Source organism: Nerophis lumbriciformis, linkage group LG20 (assembly GCF_033978685.3).
Source record: "Nerophis lumbriciformis linkage group LG20, RoL_Nlum_v2.1, whole genome shotgun sequence".
In the NCBI taxonomy this organism is placed as follows: Eukaryota; Metazoa; Chordata; class Actinopteri; order Syngnathiformes; family Syngnathidae; genus Nerophis; species Nerophis lumbriciformis.
This window is the reverse complement of record NC_084567.2, coordinates 31,948,970-31,972,480: the sequence shown is the minus strand read 5'-3', so window position 1 is coordinate 31,972,480 and position 23,511 is coordinate 31,948,970. Positions and strand designations below refer to the sequence as shown.

General features: G+C 40.1%; 1 protein-coding gene across 3 annotated transcripts in view; it reads right to left on the bottom strand.

Moving 5' to 3' along the window:
• Positions 1–1,021: 1,021 nt before the first annotated feature.
• The window catches only part of LOC133619650 (cilia- and flagella-associated protein 44-like), a 79,290-nt gene continuing 56,800 nt past the window's right edge, over positions 1,022–23,511 (bottom strand). For 2 of the 3 annotated variants that reach the window (XM_061980815.2, XM_061980816.2), the window contains 12 exons: positions 22,404–22,581; positions 15,398–15,639; positions 13,400–13,604; positions 13,079–13,282; positions 11,771–11,966; positions 11,588–11,701; positions 9,033–9,163; positions 4,818–4,934; positions 4,509–4,731; positions 4,259–4,419; positions 3,500–3,634; positions 1,022–1,638 (listed from right to left, as the gene is read on the bottom strand). In XM_061980815.2, the coding sequence (XP_061836799.2) occupies positions 1,360–1,638; positions 3,500–3,634; positions 4,259–4,419; positions 4,509–4,731; positions 4,818–4,934; positions 9,033–9,163; positions 11,588–11,701; positions 11,771–11,966; positions 13,079–13,282; positions 13,400–13,604; positions 15,398–15,639; positions 22,404–22,581 (2,185 nt within the window). In that variant the 3' untranslated portion in view covers positions 1,022–1,359. Of the gene's footprint in view, positions 1,639–3,499; positions 3,635–4,258; positions 4,420–4,508; positions 4,732–4,817; positions 4,935–9,032; positions 9,164–11,587; positions 11,702–11,770; positions 11,967–13,078; positions 13,283–13,399; positions 13,605–15,397; positions 15,640–22,403; positions 22,582–23,511 lie in introns of those variants that run through there. The other variant, XR_009817454.2, reaches the window with a different exon arrangement.

Here is a 23,511-nt window from a genome sequence, read left to right as displayed (position 1 = left end):
AGGGTTTCTTTTTCTTTCATGTATTGTAATCAACAGAAAGTTATTGTCTGACCCAAGAACTACAAAAGCGAAGAGGAAGCAGGACCGGACTCCCCTCCGCCTTTTTTAAACTCTTTTACGAACCTCTTATTTGAACTCTTTTACGAACTTATTTTTTGAACTCTTTTACGACCTCTATTTTGAACCGACCTTTTCTTTTGAACTGTTTTGTAATCAAAAGCGATGGCTGTTTACGACCCCCGTCCCTTTGGAAGCAGCTGTTGCCATGTGATCAGGGAAGGTCCAAATAAAAGAATAATTTTATCTAAGTTATCACAAAAACTTTGTGTTGAAATGAGTTCCCGGCGAGAAGACCAAAAGCTGTCTTTGAACCTACCAAGAAGAAGGCTTGTAAAACTCCACTGTGTAGGGGAGGAAGCAACATGAAGGGGTTTCTGTTTCTTTCATGTATTGTAATCAACAGAAAGATATTGTCTGACCCAAGAACTGCAAAAGCGAAGAGGAAGAAGGACCAGACTCCCCTTCAGGCACTGCTTTTTTAAACTCTTTTACGAACCTCTTTTACGACCTCTTTTTTTTAACTCTTTTACGACCTCTTTTTTGAACCGATTTTTTCTTTTGAACTGTTTTGTAATCAAATGCGATGGCTGTTTACGACCCCCGTACCTTTGGAAGCAGGTGTTGCCATGTGGCCAGGGAAGGTCCAAATAAAAGAATAATTTTATCTAAGTTATCACAAAAACCTTGTGTTGAAATGAGTTCCCGGCGAGAAGACCAAAAGCTGTTTTTGAACCTACCAAGAAGAAGGCTTGTAAAACTCCACTGTGTAGGGGGGGAAGCAACATGAAGGGGGTTTCTGTTTCTTTCATGTATTTTAATCAACTGAAAGATATTGTCTGACCCAAGAACTACAAAAGCAAAGAGGAAGAAGGACCAGACTCCCCTCCAGGCACCGTTTTTTTTTAACTCTTTTATGAACCTCTTTTACGACCTCTTTTTTTTAACTCTTTTACGACCTCTTTTTTGAACCGATTTTTTCTTTTGAACTGTTTTGTAATCAAAGGCAATGGCTGTTTACGACCCCCGTCCCTTTGGAAGCAGCTGTTGCCATGTGGTCAGGGAAGGTGCTAATAAAAGGAGGCGGCGTGCAATCTTTTGGCGGAGCGTGGTGAGACACTGTGCAAGGGTACAGTGTCCAGACGTTTCTCCTCAATGAGCAAAATTGAATTCTGTCTCTGTTTGATTCTTTGCTTCTTGTCCTGTTTAATAGATGTCATCAGTGTTTGAACCTGACAGAATTGTTGCCCCCAAGAATTGAATCGAATCACGCGGTGCCCAAAGATTTTTAGTCCTTATTTTTTAATAATTATTCTGCCTCCCAGTTGGATCCTCGTTCTTCTTTCCGGTTTGGACTTGTCCCCGTTTCCTGTTGATTTTCTGGACAGTGGGGGTGTTGCGAGGAGGGAGTGGAGGCAGGTGAACGTGGCAGGCGGGCAGCATGTGACCTCCTTTGGGTCCAAATAAGGTGATCTGTTTGGTGAGCATGTCGATTTGCTCGGCTTGTTTGGTCACAAGTTCCTGGAGACTCCATAGCTGACCGTTGTCCGCTTTCCTGTTGCAGTCCTGGAGATGCTTGCCCTGAGAGCACAAATACAAACAGCAGCTGTTTGGATCACAGTCACATACAACTTCAAATAATTCCTCACATTACAGTTTCGCCTGCACGCCACATTTCCTATAATTCGTTTTTTTTTGCTGAAAAAGTTTGCTACCGTTTTCGCACAGTGTCTGGATTATCGTAACACTCGCGTGTGAAAAACCGTCCGCACAAATCAGTGTTTTTATGATTAAGTCTGACTGCAGAATAATATACCAGGGGGCCAAAGAAAGTTGCGAGAGTGCCAAGACTTCGATAAAGAAGGTGAGAAAAACGTATGTATATATGAAATCTAGGTAAACGTGACGTTAAATTTCGAGTTTACTATTCAATTCATCATTTATATGTGTTTCACATTGTTTTCTGCATGTAAAACTAGAATTGTTCTCTATAAAATGTGTTTTAAGTTCATATTTTTGCGCGTCTGGAATGGATTCATTAGATTTACATTGTTCATGAGTACAGTTTTCATCAGACCTTTTGAAAAAAATTACTGTACTAACGAAACAACTAAGATACTGCATTTACTGTATATATGTGTATATATATATATATATATATATATATATATTCTGTATATATATATATTTATATATATATATATGTATATATATATATATATATATGTAATGTACATGCATATATGCATATATATATATATATATATATATATATATATATATATATATATATATATACACAGAATATATATATATATATATATATATATATATATATATATATATATGTGTGTGTGTATATATATATATATATATATGTATATATATATATATATATATTTATGTGTGTGTGTGTATATAATTATTTTCTTAAAAAATCAGATTAATCACGCTCTTGAATTGTGCTTAATCATGATTAATCACAGGTTATTACTCACTTGTATGAATACAAATTGCTAAAGAAAAAACCTTAATATTTGGACACAAATACAATTTTGTTGTCAGAATGTAATCCAGGAACAAACACACGCACACACATATAAATATGTATATATACATATATATATATATATAAATATGTATATATACATATATAAATATGTATATATACATATATAAATATGTATATATATATATATATATATATTGGGCGGGTTGCTGAAAACCTCGGAACCCACCAGCGTCAATAGTAATTAGTCATTTTTCTCTATCTTCTTGTTATGGGACATTCATCCTCCGCTGTTGCCATTTCTAATATAAAGTAGTGTAAAGTTCTTACTCATATCTGTCAGTAAACTCGCCATGAGAGCACTAAAACATACCGATGTAGTGAGTTTACATTATTCACCCAAGGAACTTTAGTTATTAGAGAGTTCCGGTCGGACGGTTTTTCACGGGACACGTTTTCGGCCTTGTTGTTGCACTAGTGAGCCACGGATGAGGAGATGCTGCTCCGTTATTGATTGAAGTAAAGTCTGAATGTCATTAAAACAGTTAGCTCCATCTTTTGACACTTCTTCCACTCCCGTCCTTGCACGCTACACCGCTATGACAAAGATGACGGAGAAAAGACGCTGTCAAAGGTGAGCCACGTAAATAAGACCGCCCACAAAACGGCGCTTCCTGAAGCGACTGTCAGAATCGACTTGAAAATGATCTGTAAAACATAATCTATGCAACATTTTGACCAAAGAACCACCATTACATGTTATGTAGACCACAAGGAACAGTTTTCAATTTAGAAAAAAATAAAAATAATATGACCCCTTTAATGCGCCCTATAATCCGGTGCGCCTTTTGTATGAAAATAGACCTGACTAGACCTGCTAATCGGCAGTGCGCCCTATGGTCTGGAAAATAAGGTACAATTAAAAATAATTACAATTTTCTTCTGTCTTGTGAAAAGTTTCTGTTGCAGCTCTTTCTTCTGCTCATAGAGGCTATTCAAATAACCGAGGCGGTCCGTGTTGCTCCTTGTCGTCCCCACTAGAACCTCACGGGCCTTTTCCACTTTCACCTAATTGGCACACACAGAAAAAAGTATGTCAGTGGAAGAGTAGAACACGGTAAAGAACACATCGTGGCAAGGGGGAACGCATACTTGCCAACCCTCCCGATTTTTCCGGGAGACTCCCGAATTTCAGTGCCCCTCCCGAAAATCTCCCTGGGCAACCGTTCTCCCGAATTTCTCCCGATTTTCACTCGGACAACAATATTGAGTGCTTGCCGTGATGGCACTGCCTTTAGCGTACGCTTTTACTCCATACAAACAGCGTGCCGGCCGAGTCACATGCCGGATGCGGCTTCTGCAGACACGTAAGTCACTGCAAGACATACTTGATCAACAGCCATACAGGTCACACTGAGGGTGGCCGTATAAACAACTTTAACACTGTTACAAATATGCGCCACACTGTGAACCCACACCAAACAAGAATGACAAACACATTTCGGGAGAACATCCGCACCGCAACACAACATAAACACAACAGAACAAATACCCAGAATCCCTTGTAGCCCTAACTCTTCCGGGCTACAATATACACCCCCTCTACCACCAAACCCCGCCCACCTCAACCCCCCGCCCCCATCTCCCGATATCGGAGGTCTCAAGGTTGGCAAGTATGGGGGAAAGACTTACATCCCATTCTGCAATGTCTTTGGCGTTTGCCGCTTCTAGATAGATCTTTTCCTGCTTCATCTCTCCAACTGATTTGTTCACGCACAGCGTCTGCAGAATCTCCAAATCCACCTCTCTCCCAAACCTTGTCATCATCAACTGGTGACACAGCTTTTCCAGCGCTACCAAATATATCAACAGATTAAACAACAGGTTCTTGTTTCTGCCAAAGAGAACCAGGGTCTTCTTGGTGTTTACTTGTTGGGCTTACACTGGATGTCAGAGTTCATGTCCTTGCGTTCTTTGATCAGCCTGATATGCTGCTGACGTGCCTGACGATACACCTCCATCTGTTGACTCTTCTCCACCCCCAGCTCGTTCACTCGCTCCTGCAGACGTTTCAGCTCCGTTCTGGTGAGCACCAATGCCAAGCCCAGATCCAAAGGCACCGGGCCGAGATCCGAAGGATCCGGGACATCGATCTTAAACTCGATCTGGTTGTCAAGAAAGATAGAAAAACAGCTCAAATTAAAGACTTCGGTCAATTCTTTATTGGTCTTCATTGAATATTGTGGTGTACCTGGTGCAGCCTGAGAGGAACCACAACATCCAGTTGGTTCATTTTCCGCTGTTTTTCCCTGTTGAGTTGCTCCAAGTCGTCCTCTGCTGCCTTACGACTGATCTTCACCGATTTCATCTGCAAGTTCAAAACTCAAAACGGTAAACTCCAAATGGAGGGAAGTAAAGTTACAAACCCTGTTTCCATGTGAGTTGGGAAATTGTGTTAGATGTAAATATAAACGGAATACAATGATTTGTAAATCATTTTCAACCCATATTCAGTTGAATATGCTACAAAGACAACATATTTGATGTTCAAACTGATAAACGTTTTGTTTTTTTTGCAAATAATCATTAACTTTAGAATTTGATGCCAGCAACACGTGACAAAGAAGTTGGGAAAGGTGGCAATAAATACTGATAAAGTTGAGGAATGCTCATCAAACACTTATTTGGAACATCCCACAGGTGAACAGGCAAATTGGGAACAGGTGGGTGCCATGATTGGGTATAAAAGTAGATTCCATGAAATGCTCAGTCATTCACAAACAAGGATGGGGCGAGGGTCACCACTTTGTCAACAAATGCGTGAGCAAATTGTTGAACAGTTTAAGAAAAACCTTTCTCAACCAGCTATTGCAAGGAATTTAGGGATTTCACCATCTACGGTCCGTAATATCATCAAAGGGTTCAGAGAATCTGGAGAAATCACTGCACGTAAGCAGCTAAGCCCGTGACATACGATCCCTCAGGCTGTACTGCATCAACAAGCAACATCAGTGTGTAAAGGATATCACCACATGGGCTCAGGAACACTTCAGAAACCCACTGTCAGTAACTACAGTTGGACGCTACATCTGTAAGTGCAAGTTAAAACTCTCCTATGCAAGGCGAAAACCGTTTATCAACAACACCCAGAAACGCAGTCGGCTTCGCTGGGCGTGAGCTCAAGATGGACTGATACAAAGTGGAAAAGTGTTCTGTGGTCTGACGAGTCCACATTTCAAATTGTTTTTGGAAACTGTGGACCTCGTGTCCTCCGGACCAAAGAGGAAAAGAACCATCCGGATTGTTATAGGTGCAAAGTTGGGTATGGGGGTGTATTAGTGCCCAATACATGGGTAACTTACACATCTGTGAAGGCGCCATTAATGCTGAAAGGTACATACAGGTTTTGGAGCAGCATATGTTGCCATCCAAGCAACGTTACCATGGACGCCCCTGCTTATTTCAGCAAGACAATGCCAAGCCACGTGTTACATCAATGTGGCTTCATAGTAAAAGAGTGTGGGTACTAGACTGGCCTGCCTGTAGTCCAGACCTGTCTCCCATTGAAAATATGTGGCGCATTATGAAGCCTAAAATACCACAACGGAGACCCCCGGACTGCTGAACAACTTAAGCTGTACATCAAGTAAGAATGGGAAATAATTCCACCTGAGAAGCTTAAAAAATTTGTTTCCTCAGTTCCCAGTGTTGTTAAAAGGAAAGGCCATGTAACACAGTGGTGAACATGCCCTTTCCCAACTACTTTGGCATGTGTTGCAGCCATGAAATTCTAAGTTAATTATTATTTGCAAAAAAAGAAAAAAAAGTGTATGAGTTTGAACATCAAATATGTTGTCTTTGTAGTGCATTCAATTGAATATGGGTTGAAAATGATTTGCAAATCATTTTATTCCTTTTATATTTATATCTAACACAATTTCCCAACTCATATGGAAACGGGGTTTGTACAAAGGCTTCAAGTGTAATTGAGAGTTCCAAAGAAATGTCTATTTTTTAATCTCTTATGAAGCTTCAAGCCCCGCCTCTTACCTATTTTCCTCCTCCAAAACCTTCTGCAAGGTTCTAATCCATGAATTCAGCACAAAGCGGCAGATGGACAGAATAACTGAGCCAAGTGCCAAAGTCAAATACACTCTTCTGCATGAATTCAGCGCCATATCTAAGAAACAAAATAGTTACTTGCAGCCATCCGAGTGCCACTGTCTCTGACATCACAAAACAGCTACCTGAGGTACTGGTTGAGGGTCAAATAAGTGATTATGCACGTGGATGCAGTGCGACGTATGAAGTGAACAATTTGAAATCCTAAGGAAAGACTTCCATAAACTATTCGAGAGTATTGCATTTTCAGGATTTATGCAGATCTCAAATACACATCAGCAGGTACCAGAAGGTAAGGAAAGTGTCGAACCAACGTTTCCTCAGCAGCTGGAGCTGCCGGCACCTCCGCTGGCAGCACGCTCAGACACATCCCTGCTCGCGCTGAGCGCAGCACGCCCACGCAACAACAAGCCTGCAGACAATCACTAATCAGCGCACCTGGACCTGATGAGAGGGCGCGGCATAAAGACCAGCGGACCCGAGGAACCTTTACCAGTACGTCGCTCATCATCCCATGACTTCCCTGTCATCCGCGATCGTGTTTTGCCTCTCGACATCCATCCAGATTCCTGACCACCTTCCTCGATCCTCGACCCCCTGCTCGGACACGGACTACGCTGCCTCGCTCCTGCCCTCGACCCCTCGCCTGTTTACGGACTGCCTCTTCGCCTTGCCCCCCCACTTGATTCGACGAAGGATACATCCGACACTCACAGACAACAACCCCTGGTAACATTTACACTATTAATTATACACATAGCCAACACCCATTTACTTAGGGTAGCATACACACGCCACGTAATCATCAAAGGTTTAAATAAACCTTGTGAACCGCAGTTCTGCCTTGGTTGTCGCCTCCTTCCCTTCTCTGTACACAACAAAAAGTTGGTTTTGCATAATATTGTGAAACAAAACGCCAGATAATGTCTGCTAATGGATGCCATTTTGTGGTCCTGATACACACACCATAATAATACTGGTATCTCTGACTACGGTAGCCGTAATGGGCCGACAATCCATCAAGCGGTGCGGCTTCAATGTCTGACTAAAACATTTTGACAGATTTTTGAGTGCCGTGTGTAATGTTCTTTATTTTCAGTGGAACATTTAAAGTAGAGATGTCCAATAATATCGGACTGCCGATATTATCGGCCGATAAATGCTTTAAAATGTAATATCGGAAATGATCGGTGTCGGTTTCAAAAAGTAAAATTTATGACTTTTTAAAACGCCGCTGTATGGAGTGGTACACGGACATAGGGAGACGTACAGAGTGGCAATAAACCTTAAAGGCACTTCCTTTGCTTTTCACACACACAAGCGAATGCAAGCATACTTGGTCAACAGCCATACAGGTCACACTGAGGGTGGCCGGATAAACAACTTTAACACTGTTACAAATATGTGCCACACTGTGAACCCACACCAAACAAGAATGACAAACACATTTCGGGAGAACATCCTCCCCGTAACACAACATAAACACAAAAGGAACAAATACCCAGAATCCCTTGCAGCACTAACTCTTCCGGGGCGCTACAATATACACCCCCCGCAATCCCCGCCCCCTTAACCCCGCCCACCTCAACCTCCTCATGCTCTCTCAGGGAGAGCATGTCCCAAATTCCAAGCTGCTGTTTTGAGGCATGTTAAAAAAAATAATGCTCTTTGTGACTTCAATAATAAATATGGCAGGGCCATGTTGGCATTTTTTTCCATAACTTGAGTTGATTTATTTTGGAAAACCTTGTTACATTGTTTAATGCATCCAGCGGGGCATCACAACAAAATTAGGCATAATAATGTGTAAAATCCACGACTGTATATATCGGTATCGGTTGATATCGGAATCGGTAATTAAAAGTTGGACAATATCGGGATATCGGCAAAAAAGCCATTATTGGACATCTCTAATTTAAAGTTTTGGTGTTGTTTACTGCCATAATATTTCAGTCTACACATATATCTTATGTGTGACTGCCATCTACTGGTCACACTTATCATTACACCATGTACCAAATAAAATTGCTTCGAGGTCGGTAAGCTTAACCAGAATTATTCCGCACATTAGACGCACCGGGTTATAAGGCGCACTGTCGATTTTTGAGAAAAATGAAAGGATTTTAAGTGCGCCTTATAGTCCGAAAAATACGGTATTTGCTTTAATTGCTTTTAATTTTATGCATTTGTACTTTTAAATGCCTGGCGTATGAATTGTGCTTTATATAAACTTGCCTTGCCTTGCTCATTGTAGTAGTAGTAGTAGTAGTACCGGTGGTAGTAGTAGTAGTAGTAGTAGTAGTAGTAGTAGTAGTAGTAGTGAGTTATTTGAACATCTTCTAACCTTCTTCACCAAGGAGTCACACTCTTTCTCCAGTTGGTCAGCACACTTCTTCTCGTCTGCCATTAGTTCTTCAAGGTCCAATCGTCGTTCACGCAGCTGAAGTATGTGCTCAAAAAGTTCTGGGTCACAGCCTGTGTGACACACGGACACTTAAAGTACAACTGCACTTGTGTCTTTTTTAAATATATAACTGTCTCTAGCTGTTTTTTTAGTTTATAAAATATATATGTGGGTGAAAACCAAAAAAACATTTGATTGAATATGACATGACGCAAATGTTGTCATATAGTGTCAATAGCTATATGCTATTTCATATGATGGTTTAGTAGCTCTAATAAGCTATATTCTGGCCTTAGTGTTATTTTAGTACGAACCGCAAAGCCAGTGAAGTTGGCATGTTGTGTAAATCGTAAATAAAAACAAAATACAACGATTTGCAAATACTTTTCAACATTTATTCAATTGAATAGATTGCAAAGACAAGATACTTAAAGTTCGAACTGGAAAACGTTATTTTTTTGCAAATATTAGCTCATTTGGAATTTGATGCCTGCAACATGTTTCAAAAAAGCTGGCACAAGTGGCAAAAAAGACTGAGAAAGTTGAGGAATGCTCATCAAACACTTATTTGGAACATCCCACAGGTGAACAGGCTAATTGGGAACAGGTGGGTGCCATGATTGGGTATAAAAGCAGCTTCCATGAAATGCTCAGTCATTCACAAACAAGGACAGGGCGAGGGTCACCACTTTGTCAACAAATGCGTGAGCAAATTGTCGAACAGTTTAAGAACAAAATTTCTCAACGAGCTATTGCAAGGAATTTAGGGATTTAACCATCTACGGTCCGTAATATCATCAAAGGATTCAGGGAATCTGGAGAAATCACTGCACGTTAGCGATGATATTACGGACCTTCGATCCCTCAGGCAGTACTTCATCAAAAAGCGACATCAGTATGTAAAGGATATCACCACACGGGCTCAGGAACACTTCAGAAAACCACTGTCAGTAACTACGGTTGGTCGCTACATCTGTAAGTGTAAGTTAAAACTCTACTATGCAAAGCGAAAGCCATTTGTCAACAACACCCAGAAATGGAGCCGGCTTCGCTGTGCCTGAGCTCATCTAAGATGGACTGATGCAAAGTGGAAAAGTGTTCTGTGGTCTGAGTCCACATTTCAAATTGTTTTTGGAAACTGTGGACGTCATGTCCTCCGGACCAAAGAGGAAAAGAACCGTCTGGATTGTTATAGGCGCAAAGTTGAAAAGCCAGCATCTGTGATGGTATGGGGGTGTATTATTAACTTACACATCTGTGAAGACACCATTAATGCTGAAAGGTACATACAGGTTTTGGAGCAACATATGTTGCCATCCAAGCAACACTATCATGGACGCCCCTGCTTATTTCAGCAAGACAATGCCAAGCCACGTGTTACAACAGCGTGGCTTCATAGTAAAAGAGTGCGGGTACTAGACTGGCCTGCCTGTAGTCCAGACCTGTCTCCCATTGAAAATGTGTGGCGCATTATGAAGCCTAAAATACCACAACGGAGACCCCCCGACTGTTGAACAACTTAAGCTGTACATCAAGCAAGAATGGGAAAGAATTCCACCTGAAAAGCTTCAAAAATTGGTCTCCTGAGTGAGTTTACGGAGTGTTGTTAAAAGGAAAGGCCATGTAACACAGTGGTAAAAATGCCCCCGGGCCAACTTTTTTGCAATGTGTTGCTGCCATTAAATTCTAAGTTAATGATTATTTGCAAAAAAACATTAAGTTTCTCAGTTGGAACATTAAATATCTTGTCTTTGCAGTCTATTTAATTGAATATAAATTGAAAAGGATTTGCAAATCATTGTATTTACCATGTACACAACGTGCCAACTTCACTGGTTTTGGGTTTTGTAGCTTTAATAGCTATATGCTGGCCTATATGTCATTTTACTAGCTTTAATCGATCCAATCAAACATAAAATAGAATGTTTTGCATTTCTATTGAGAAATGTTTGAAGACAGTTGAATAACTAATCAAATGATCACATTGGATAATTGTATTCGTTTATTTTAAACCTGCATCGAAGGTTAACAATTACATCGCAGTTACAACATTTAAACATGTCCCAGAGAGAGGAGACGGAAGAAACATCTTAGCTTTGGGTCATAGGTGACAAAGCAAATTACCGGTTATAATACCATACATTCAATTAATAAGCAGAATTATATATTAGAATAAGCAAAGGGACAATAAAAAAATTAGATAGCCCTCACCGTTTTTTGCTTTAAAAATGCCATGAAAATTGTTTAGATATTTGTACCAATAGTAACCACAATAACATTCATAATATGAATAATGTTGATATCAATATTAATCAAATCTTACATATTTCTTTTTTAGATCCGATGTTTCTAATATTAGATAACTCAGTTTAAAAAGTCAGTTCAAACTGAATATTTTCATCACTGTATATTTTCAATTGGAGAAAACAAAACATAATCCATTTCATCACCTTTGTTTACTCACCTGAAGAGATTACTCATGGTGGTGTACTGACCTGCAGGGCACTCCTCCGCAGCACCTTCACCCTCCAATCCATCCCAATCATCATCGTCATCGTCGTCCCAGTTTTCAAAATCATCAAAGTCATCATTGCTGTCTTCGTCTTCTTCTGCAAGACATCATCCTCAGCACTTAGCACCAGCTCTTGTACCATTCTGTCATCAAATCATTCCCTCACCGTCACTTCCCGTCGGGTCTTTTTTCTTGGTACGTTTGATCTTTTTCTTAAAAACCTTGGTCAGGTACTCCTCAAAGTTGTTGTCGTCGCCGAGCGCGGTCTGGAAGGCGGTGGTCAAACATTTCTCTTTCTCTTGCACCTTGGCTATGTCTTTACGCTTCTGTTCCAGCTCTTCCCGATACTCCTCCAGTTTGGACTACGAAACCAAAAAGAAGCATGTATTAAAAGTGTGCATATTCTAAAAGATCCAGGTTATGGTTTGAGACTTTTATTATTAGATTGCACAGTACAGTACATATTCCGTACAATTGACCACTAAATGGTAACACCCGAATATGTTTTTCAACTTGTGTCCACGTTAATCAATTCATGGTACAAATATATACTATCTGCATAATAGTCATTGGCGTTGTTAGGCCTATTTTAGTGCTGAGGAAGAACAGACTGGAGAGGCAGCTAATGGTGACCTTCTATCGCTCGGCTGTCGAGAGCCTGCTGACGTACTGCATAACAGTGTGGTACGCCAGCTGCACTGAAGCAGACAAACAGGCGATTCAGAGGGTCATAAATTCTGCACAAAAAAATCATCGGCTGCCCCCTCCCCTCCCTGAAGGATTTACACAACTCCCACTGCCTCAACAGAGCAAAAAGCATCACCAAGGACAGCACACACCCTGGCTTCCACCTGTTCGACCTGTTACCAGGGCAGGCGCTACAGGTGCATCAGAGCCAGAACAAACAGACTCAGAGACAGCTTCTTTCCCAGAGCTGTCACCATCTTGAACTCTAACTTATAATAATAATTCACCCCTATACTACTGTGCAATATTACCCTTCGAGTGCAATACGTCCGACACTGATTGTTATTTATCACTCCGGTACTCTTGTCTTGTTCTGTATATTGTACAGTATTTTGTATTTCTATAGTGATTTGTATATTGTACAGGATTGCTTATTATTTTTATTGGATAGTAGTCTGTTTATTTCAATTATTAGTTTTTTTTTCATTACCTGTTGTGTAATTAAATTTATTTTTACCCCATATTTGTTTCCACTACCGCATCTTAAGTTGGAGTCCTTAATCTCGTTATATGCAAATATAATGACAGTAAAGTCTATTCTATTCTATTCTATTCTAACTTCACACACGTGCTTTGAACAGGTAACCCTCTGGCTACCGAATGGCTGCTGTTAGGTCTGCAGGTGTAAGGCCACCAAGGGTTCAAACTACAGATGAGGATAAACTACACTAATATGCCGCAGCACAGTGGTTGGGAATCACTGCACTCGGATACAAAGGTTTCCCACCCTCAAGTTGTTCTCCTCCTTCAGACGTGTATTGAGCTTGTCTTGCAGGATCCTCTCACTCTTGTCCACCTCCTTGAGGAGCAGCAGCTCCTGGTAGAGCGTCAGCTGACGAAGGTTGCCGAGTTTCAGCTTCCAGTCCAGCATCTGGACCTTCTTAAGACACATCAGGTGCTCCTTGTCAAACTGATGCACCGAGCTCTCCATCTAGAAGAATCAGTACATCCACAGCTGTTATTGACCATCTTAAGATGATCAGTACTGAAGACAATAATTCATCAGTTGTTATTAATAAAACAAAAATATCTACGAAGTTAAACATACGTGCCACAGAAGAGTATCCCGCATGTTGAGCAATGAGTCCTGATCCATCTTCCGGAGCTCTTCTTTGGTCAGCTCGGCTTCTTCCTCCCCCGTGGCCTCTTCTTCATCGTCCACATACACACACACATTTTGTCCCATCTTTTGTTCCAACTCGTCGATCACACTTATGCCTCCCTCCTGCTCCTCTTGCTCTGTGTTATGTAACCTTTTCAGATATCACACACACACACACACACACACACACACACACACACACACACACACACACACACACACACACACACACACACACACACATTACACGTCAATACGGTACCACTTACACATCTGATGCAATTTTGACCATCAATACTGTCCCACTTACTCATCTGATGCAACTTTGACTGTCAATACTGTCCCACTTACACATCTGATGCAACTTTGACTGTCAATACTGTCCCACTTACACATTTGATGCAATTTTGACTGTCAATACTGTCCCACTTACACATTTGTTGCAATTTTGACCGTCAATACTGTACCCCTTGCACTTCTGACAGAATTCTGACCGTCAATACTGTCCCACTTACACATCCGATGCAACTTTGACTGTCAATACTGTACCACTTACACATTTGCAATTTTGACTGTCAATACTGTACCACTTACACATCTGATGCAATTTTGACTGTCAATACTGTCCCACTTACACATCTGAGGCAATATTTGACTGTCAATACTGTACCACTTACACATCTGATGCAATTTTAACTGTCAGTAATGCCCCACTTACACATCTGATGCAACTTTGACTGTCAATACTGTACCCCTTGCACATCTGACGCAATTTTGACTGTCAATACTGTACAACTTACACATCTGATGCAACTTTGACCGTCAATACTGTACCACTTACACATCTGATGCAATTGTCACTGTCAATACTGTCCCACTTACACATCTGATGCCATTTTGACTGTGAATACTATTCCACTTACACATCTGATGCAACTTTGACTGTCTATACTGTCCCACTTACACATCTGATGCAATTTTGACTGTCAACACTGTCCCATTTACACATCCGATGTCAGCAATCTCACTACCCAGGAGATAATTTTTTACACAGCAACATACATGAACTGTAAGTAGATATTTGTGCATGTCAGCACCTCTTCTATTATATTAACACACATGAACAGTTATTGACAGTCAAATTTGCCTCAGATGTGAGAGATGACCTCAGAGGTGCAAGTGGGACAGTATTGACATTCAAAGTTGCATCAAGATGCGAGAGATGTCATTAGATGTGTAAATGGGACAGTATTGACAGTCAAAGTTGCATCAAGATGCGAGAGATGACGTCAGATGTGTAAGTGGGACAGTATTGACAGTCAAAGTTGCATCAATATGCGAGAGATGACATCAGATATGTAAGTGGGACGGTATTGACAGTCAAAGTTGCATCAAGATGCGAAAGATGACATCAGATGTGTAAGTGGGACGGTATTGACAGTCAAAGTTGCAGCAAGATGCAAGAGATGACATCAAATGTGTAACTGGGACAGTATTGACAGTCGAAGTTGCATCAAGATGCGAGAGATGACATCAGATGTGCAAGTGGGACAGTATTGACAGTCAAAGTTGCATCAAGCTGCGAGAGATGACATTAGATGTGTAAGTGGGACAGTGAGTTGCTTTGAATAAAAGGTTAATAGAACATTTTTGACCCCACTTGTGGAAGAGTGGGGTAGCAATACAAAAACGGAACATTTGATTTTACCTTCTGGTAGAGAATGATGTAAACTATTTAGTGGTCCTCACAACTCAAAATCCGCAAATTGGCGTTTATCGGTTTATTTGTTACTTTGTTCTTAATTGTTTACCTATCATTTTTGTTGTTCTCCTAGCGTTGTTTTGCGCAATTTTTTGGACTTAAACCTGGGATATCTCTGAACTGGCAAAAGTCTCATCTGAGAATATAAACATTGTGACTAATAATAAATGAAGGTCCAGCACCTCTGCTCCCTCAGCACCCTGTATTTGTCCAGGATAGCCGGGCTACAACGCTGGCCCTTGTCTGGGACTTCCTCCGGTCGTGTGGTGGGCAGAGAGGGTGGACGGCAGTGGAGATGAGTCGGCAGAGGACCCTGGATCCTCTGGAGTTGCTGAGCTTGCGCCCGCAGTTGTGCTATCAGGCGAAGTTTTGAGTCCCGCAAAGCCAAGATCTCTGTGTTCATCTCAGTCTGTTCCTCGCGTATCTGAAAGTTTTGACAGAATTGTTTTTGTCTTAAAGGGGAACATTCTCACCAGACCTATGCAAGCGTCAATATATACCTTGATGTTGCAGAAAAAAGACCTTTTTTTTTTTTAACCGATTTCCGAACTCTAAATGGGTGAATTTTGGCGAATTAAACGCCTTTCTAATATTCGCTCTCGGAGCGATGACGTCACAACGTGGCGTCACATCGGGAAGCAATCCGCCATTTGCTCAAACACCGAGTCAAATCAACTCTGTTATTTTCCGTTTGTTCGACTGTTTTCCGTACCTTAGAGACATCCTGCCTCGTTGGTGTGTTGTTGGAGGGTGTAACAACACGAACAGGGACGGATTCAAGTTGCACCAGTGGCCCAAAGATGCGAAAGTGGCAAGAAATTGGACGTTTGTTCCGCACACTTTACCGACAAAAGCTATGCTACGACAGAGATGGCAAGAATGTGTGGATATCCTGCGACACTCAAAGCAGATGCATTTCCAACGATAAAGTCAAAGAAATCTGCCGCCAGACCCCCATTGAATCTGCCAGAGTGTGTGAGCAATTCAGGGACAAAGGACCTCGGTAGCACGGCAAGCAATGGCGGCAGTTTGTTCCCGCAGACGAGCGAGCTAAACCCCCTATCGACCCTAGCTTCCCTGGCCTGCTGACATCAACTCCAAAACTGGACAGATCAGCTTTCAGGAAAAGAGCGCGGATGAGGGTATGTCTACAGAATATATTAATTGATGAAAATTGGGCTGTCTGCACTCTCAAAGTGCATGTTGTTGCCAAATGTATTTCATATGCTGTAAACCTAGTTCATAGTTGTTAGTTTCCTTTAATGCCAAACAAACACATACCAATCGTTGGTTAGAAGGCGATCGTCAAATTCGTCCTCGCTTTCTCCCGTGTCGCTGGCTGTCGTGTCGTTTTCGTCGGTTTCGCTTGCATATGGTTCAAACCGATATGGCTCAATAGCTTCAGTTTCTTCTTCAATTTCGTTTTCGCTACCTGCCTCCACACTACAACCATCCGTTTCAATACATGCGTAATCTGTTGAATCGTTTAAGCCGCTGAAATCCGAGTCTGAATCCGAGCTAATGTCGCTATAGCTTGCTGTTCTTTCCGCCATGTTTGTTTGTGTTGGCTTCACTATGTGACGTCACAGGAAAATGGACGGGTGGTTAAAATCAGGCACTTTGAAGCTTTTTTTAGGGATATTGCGTGATGGGTAAAATTTTGAAAAAAACTTCGAAAAATATAATAAGCCACTGGGAACTGATTTTTAATGGTTTTAACCATTCTGAAATTGTGATAATGTTCCCCTTTAAATCACATCTGTATGTTGCTGATACATTAACATCTGGATCAGTGTTCAAAGTTTGAACAAATGAAGAATACTAGTAGTTAAAGGAAAACAGCACTTTAAAAAAAATCTTGCCTATCATCCACAATCCCTACGTGAGACAAGAACACACAGGCTGCTAACAATGCAGCTAATGATAATAATCTATTTCCATCGTAATAGATGATAAAGCCATCTTACACTAAGGTTATTCAGGGTAATAATAATAATAATAATAATAATAATAATGGATTTTATTTGTATAAGCACTTTACATTGAGCAAACAACCTCAAAGTGCTACATTGTATTAAAAAATAAAGAGATAATAGAAGGGTTTTTAAACCTTTTTTAAAAGCATCCACAGTCTGTTGTGCCCTCAGGTGGTCAGGGAGAGCGTTCCACAGACTGGGAGCCATAACTGCCATGTGGCCCTCAATGAAAACCACTTTGACATCCTTGAACTAAACTATTTGGAAGTAAAAACATGTGTTTGTTCCCTTCCCTCCAAGTGTGAGATCAGGAAGATCTTCAGGACCGCACCGGGTCAGCATCATGCTGCCGACCAAATCTCACCTAACCTTATCCGTGACCACACGCAACAATGCCACCATTTAAGACCCCCATCCCCGCCTCCGTCCGCCGGCGCTGATCTGTCTCCGCTCAAAATGTTCACCTGCTGGCCCCACTATGGACTGGACTCTCACACTATTATGTTAGATCCACTATGGACTGGACTCTCACATTATTATGTTAGATCCACTATGGACTGGACTCTCACACTATTATGTTAGATCCACTATGGACTGGACTCTCACAATATTATTTTAGATCCACTATGGACTGGACTCACACTATTATGTTAGATCCACTATGGACTGTACTCTCACTATTATGTTAGATCCACTATGGACTGGACTCTCACAATATTATGTTAGATCCACTATGGACTGGACTCTCACGTTATTATGTTAGATCCACTATGGACTGGACTCTCACAATATTATGTTAGATCCACTATGGACTGGACTCTCACACTATTATGTTAGATCCACTATGGACTGGACTCTCACATTATTATGTTAGATCCACTATGGACTGGACTCTCACACTATTATGTTAGATCCACTATGGACTGGACTCTCACAATATTATTTTAGATCCACTATGGACTGGACTCACACTATTATGTTAGATCCACTATGGACTGTACTCTCACTATTATGTTAGATCCACTATGGACTGGACTCTCACACTATTATGTTAGATCCACTATGGACTGGACTCTCACACTATTATGTTAGATCCACTATGGACTGGACCCTCACACTATTATGTTAGATCCACTATGGACTGGACTCTCACAATATTATGTTAGATCCACTATGGACTGGACTCACACTATTATGCTAGATCCACTATGGACTGGACTCTCACACTATTATGTTAGATCCACTATGGACTGGACTCTCACTATTATGTTAGATCCACTATGGACTGGACTCTCACTATTATGTTAGATCCACTATGGACTGGACTTTCACTATTATGTTAGATCCACTATGGACTGGACTTTTACTATTATGTTAGATCCACTATGGACTGGACTGGCGGGCCCGGGAGCCGGGGTTAAGTGCGAGGAGTATATTTATAGCTTGAATTCACTGAAATGCAAGTATTATATCAAGTATCAAGTATATACACACCAGAGGTGGGACCAAGTCATTGCTTTGCAAGTCACAAGTAAGTCTCAAGTCTTTACCCTCAAGTCTCGAGTCAAGTCCCGAGTCAAGACAGGGCAAGTCCGAGTCAAGTCCAAAGTCAAGACTGGAAAGTCTCAAGTCAAGTCCCAAGTCCTGCATTTTGAGTTTCGAGTCCTTTCAAGTCCTTTAACCACAGACTAATATATTTACACAGATTGTGTATGCTTTTAAAACGCTGTATTTATTTATTAAAACAAGTGCATTTGAAATTGCAGGGAAAAAGATAGTGCTGACATTGCACTTCAAATTAGCACTATTAACCAGTCATTTTAAACATGTAACTCATTCCTTTACAGAATAAACACATTTGAAAAAAACAAGTGCTACTGTACTTATTTGCACAAAAGTGTTAACATTGTATTTCCATGGCATATTGCATTGTAACTAGTTCCACAGCAGTTTCTATCCTGTTCTTACCTTATCTCATTGATCTCATCTCATACTGTATGTGTGTTTATGTGTGCGTACACATGAAAAACATAACAAATATATAAACATAACAATGAACAGAGTTGTACTTTTTAGATGTCAGGACCCTATGTAATATGTACACATATTCTTAATATAGTATACATTTTAACTGACCTTTATTTGACTATGTTTGTCTTTTTGTAGGTGGCTAAAATACGCGGTGCTGCTGACCGCCGTCTAACGTTACGTTACTGTGTGTGATACATTGACTAACGTAATGTTACTGTGTGTGATACATTGACTAACGTAATGTTACTGTGTGTGATACATTGACTAACGTAATGTTACTGTGTGTGATACATTGACTAACGTAATGTTACTGTGTGTGATACATTGACTAACGTAATGTTACTGTGTGTGATACATTGACTAACGTTACGTTACTGTGTGTGATACATTGACTAACGTAATGTTACTGTGTGTGATACATTGACTAACGTAATGTTACTGTGTGTGATACATTGACTAACGTAATGTTACTGTGTGTGATACATTGACTAACGTTACGTTACTGTGTGTGATACATTGACTAACGTAACGTTATGTATAGGTACCTCATGAAACCCTGCTTAAAAAAAAATCACTTGACAAAAAGTATGAATAAGGTAGCAAACTGCAGTGGACACAACAGATTGCCTTGTTTGCAATTACGTTATAACCATAGACATCTTATAAGTAGACGCAGCATTGGTTGCTGTGACGTGAGCAATTTGCCCGCCATCTTGAAGTGCTGATGAGGAGCCGGCGAGCAGCCGAAACTGACAGTTGAAAGGTAGAAAACAAAGATGGTGTTCAGCGTTTTCCTGCTCAAATGAGCAGACTGTTGAAAATAGGAATCGGGGGATTACTTTTCACAAGTAAGATTTAACATTAACGTACTATTGGTTGTATTTTATGAAAATAATATTACCACAGAGTTGAGAAGGATCAAAGATCTTCAATATTTGTATGTGAAAATCACAAAGAAATCTTCTGGGGGAGGATGACGCCCCTACAGGGGTTGGTTTACAAACTTTCAGCCCCACCTAAAACAAAATTCACCAGCCACTACTGATTATGATGCATTCTCATTTTAGGCAAAGTATAAGACAATACTTTCTTAACAGTATAATTGTAACCAGGAATCAGTCTTCAAGTAACAATATTCAAATACTAACATTGTTGGGTTAAACAGAATTTGGTTTTATTCTGAATCCAGTGAAACAGATTGGTGGTTTTAGCTGATATGAAGACTTTCAGGTGTTTATATATGTTTAAGTATTTGGCAGACGCTTTTATCCAAAGCGACTTAGATAAAATAATACATATAAAACAATCACTGCAAACATTATCATTTAAGGGAAGAATGTAATAGAAAATATCAATATAATAATAAGTGTCAAGACAGAATAAACTCTCTGCTGCTGAAGCAACAGAGATACAGTCTATAGGTCCCTAAGATATATAGATATCTAATGTATTCATACATTGTTTATGTAGGATACACGCATATGTATATATAACCTAATCATATTGTTTCTTCAACTTAAAAATAGTTTACCGTTTTTTTTCCCCTTCTCTGGGATTATATTCCCAGTTTTGATCTCGGACGTCTGGTCACTTATAGCATATAAGAATATTATATTACTGTTAAGCAAACTATGAATAATAAAACACGCCAAAACATGTGTCTGTTACACACGTATGACAAAAAAGCGCGTGAAAATCAGTGGTATTCAGTGAGGTAAAATGAATTAAATGCGCTGACAGTTCATTGCTCCTGCCAAATGAATTGCACTGAGTGGAGCGGATCACCACTCCAAGATGGCGGCCCCGCGCCTCGTCTGCGCCAGTAGGCAGTAGCGCTCTATGCTGCGTCTACTTATAAGATGTCTATGGTTATAACGTTAGCAGTGAGTTTGCAGCCTCACTGATTTAACTACACAGCAAATAAAAGTCACGTTACTTAGCCAATAAACGTTATCTTACATTCAAAACTTTCCCTTCTTTGTGCAACTTCAAATGTCGAACGAAGTTGGAAGTTGTTGCGTCTCCGTCTGTAATATTCGAACTGTGTGATTTGCATACGGCAATTCGTTTTTTGTTGACCAAGTTGTAGTTTTTATACCCGAACGAAACCAACTTTAACATAATTGTTTATCACTGGCACGTTGTTGGACAACTCTTGGTCATTGGTTGTCCTGCAATTTGATTGGATGAATGCTGTGTGATGAAAACAACGTAGTTCTAATTTTATTGGCTGTTGTACTGACAGCACACCAGCTGACAGGAATAACACGCTGATAGACAGACGAAGAAAATGAAAAATACGGAGCGCTCCCAAATAACTTTTTAAGCTTTGGATTTTGGGGAAAGTGACAAGTCATGTCAAGTCATGTCAAGTCAAAAGGCTCAAGTCCAAGTGAAGTCACAAGTCATTGATGTTAAAGTCTAAGTCGAGTTGCAAGTCTCTTTACATTTTGTCAAGTCGAGTCTAAAGTCATCAAATTCATGACTCGAGTCTGACTCGAGTCCAAGTCATGTGACTCGAGTCCACACCTCTGATACACACACATAACACTCCTCTACTCATTGTTGTATTTGAAAGTGCAATGCTTTGCAGCCAGTAGCACAGCCTTTGAAGGAGCATAGGTATGGGCAGCATCTGTGAAATTTAATTTGCAGGAAAGGAGTGAGTTTAGGGTTGAATTGTCCATCCTCGTTCTATTCTCTGTCACTCATCGTCGCCATGACTGCCTTGTCTTCGTTCTACTGCTGCGTCTCCTTCTTCTCCAAAATCCGTAGATGTTATAACGTGACTGACACTCAGATGAAAGAGCGGTACCTGTACTTTTCAAGGATGGTATAGTACCGATTTCAATTTGTTAGTACCGCAACACTTAATTAGTTCCGGTATACCGTACAACCCTACAAGGCACTGGTTTTTGTCTCACATATAAGCATTGTGCCTGATAGGCAATATTCCCATAAAAAGTGAAGTTTTCTTTTAAATGTAAAAAAGACTATTGTTCTCAGGGCATTGAATAAATTGCAACTGGACTGTTCAAAATTATCTGTCCTATCTAGTCTTTGAAAAGCCCGTCCAGTTGCGACAGATTCAATGCGCACGCCAGATTTTTCGAAACAAAGTTTCAGTTTAGATCAATGAGAATATTTACAAGAAAAAGACTTATGTATTATGTTTGTTTACCTTGTTCTCCAACTCAATCATCTCAGCTTTCTTTCTGTCCGCACTCATTCGCAGGTGCTTTGGTACGGTGAAGTTTTTATCCGTCTTAAGTTTCAAGTCTCCAATGGTCTCTTTGGCTACGTAGATGGCCTGCACGTCTCGTGGATCTTCACAGTCCTTGTGTGGCTTATCTGCATAACTGAGACAACAATAAATATCATTTATATACAGCTTTAATAAGCGTGACCAGGAAACTTACATTTTTCTGGCAATGAGGCTGGCAGGGATATACAAAACCCAAAACCAGTGAAGTTGGCACGTTGTGTAAATCGTAAATAAAAACAGAATACAATGATTTGCAAATCCTTTTCAAACTATATTCAACTGAATAGACTGCAAAGACAAGATATTTAATATTTTAACTGGTAATTTTTGTTATTTATTGCAAAAATATTAGCTCATTTGGAATTTGATGCCTGCAACATGTTTAAAAAAAGCTGGCACAAGTGGCATAAAAGACTGAGACAGACACAACGCCCGTCAGAAGTGATACATAATTAGGAAAGATTTAATTTGTTATGCAGTTTTCATTCAAATACATCTTAAAGTGCTACTGTACAAACCAATATTTATAGTACAACAATAAAAGAATAGCTATCAAAACAGATAAAATACAGACTAAAACACTTCAGTGAAACAAAACAAACACAAGAAATGCAAAATAATGTTTTTTTAACAGTGTGTTTATTTATTTTAGTTATATTTGAAAAGCTTTTTTGAGCATATTCCACAATACTAATTAGAGATGTCCGATAATGGCTTTTTTGCCGATATCCGATATTCCGATATTGTCCAACTCTTTTTTTTTCTTTTTTTTTTTTTCTTTTTCTTTTTTTTTTTATTGTCCAACTCTTAATTACCGATACCGATATACAGTCGTGGAATTAACACATTATTATGCCTAATTTTGTTGTGATGCCCCGCTGGATGCATTAAACAATGTAACAAGGTTTTCCAAAATAAATCAACTCAAGTTATGGAAAAAAAATGCCAGCATCGCACTGCCATATTTATTATTGAAGTCACAAAGTGCATTTTTTTTTTTTTAACATGCCTCAAAACAGCAGCT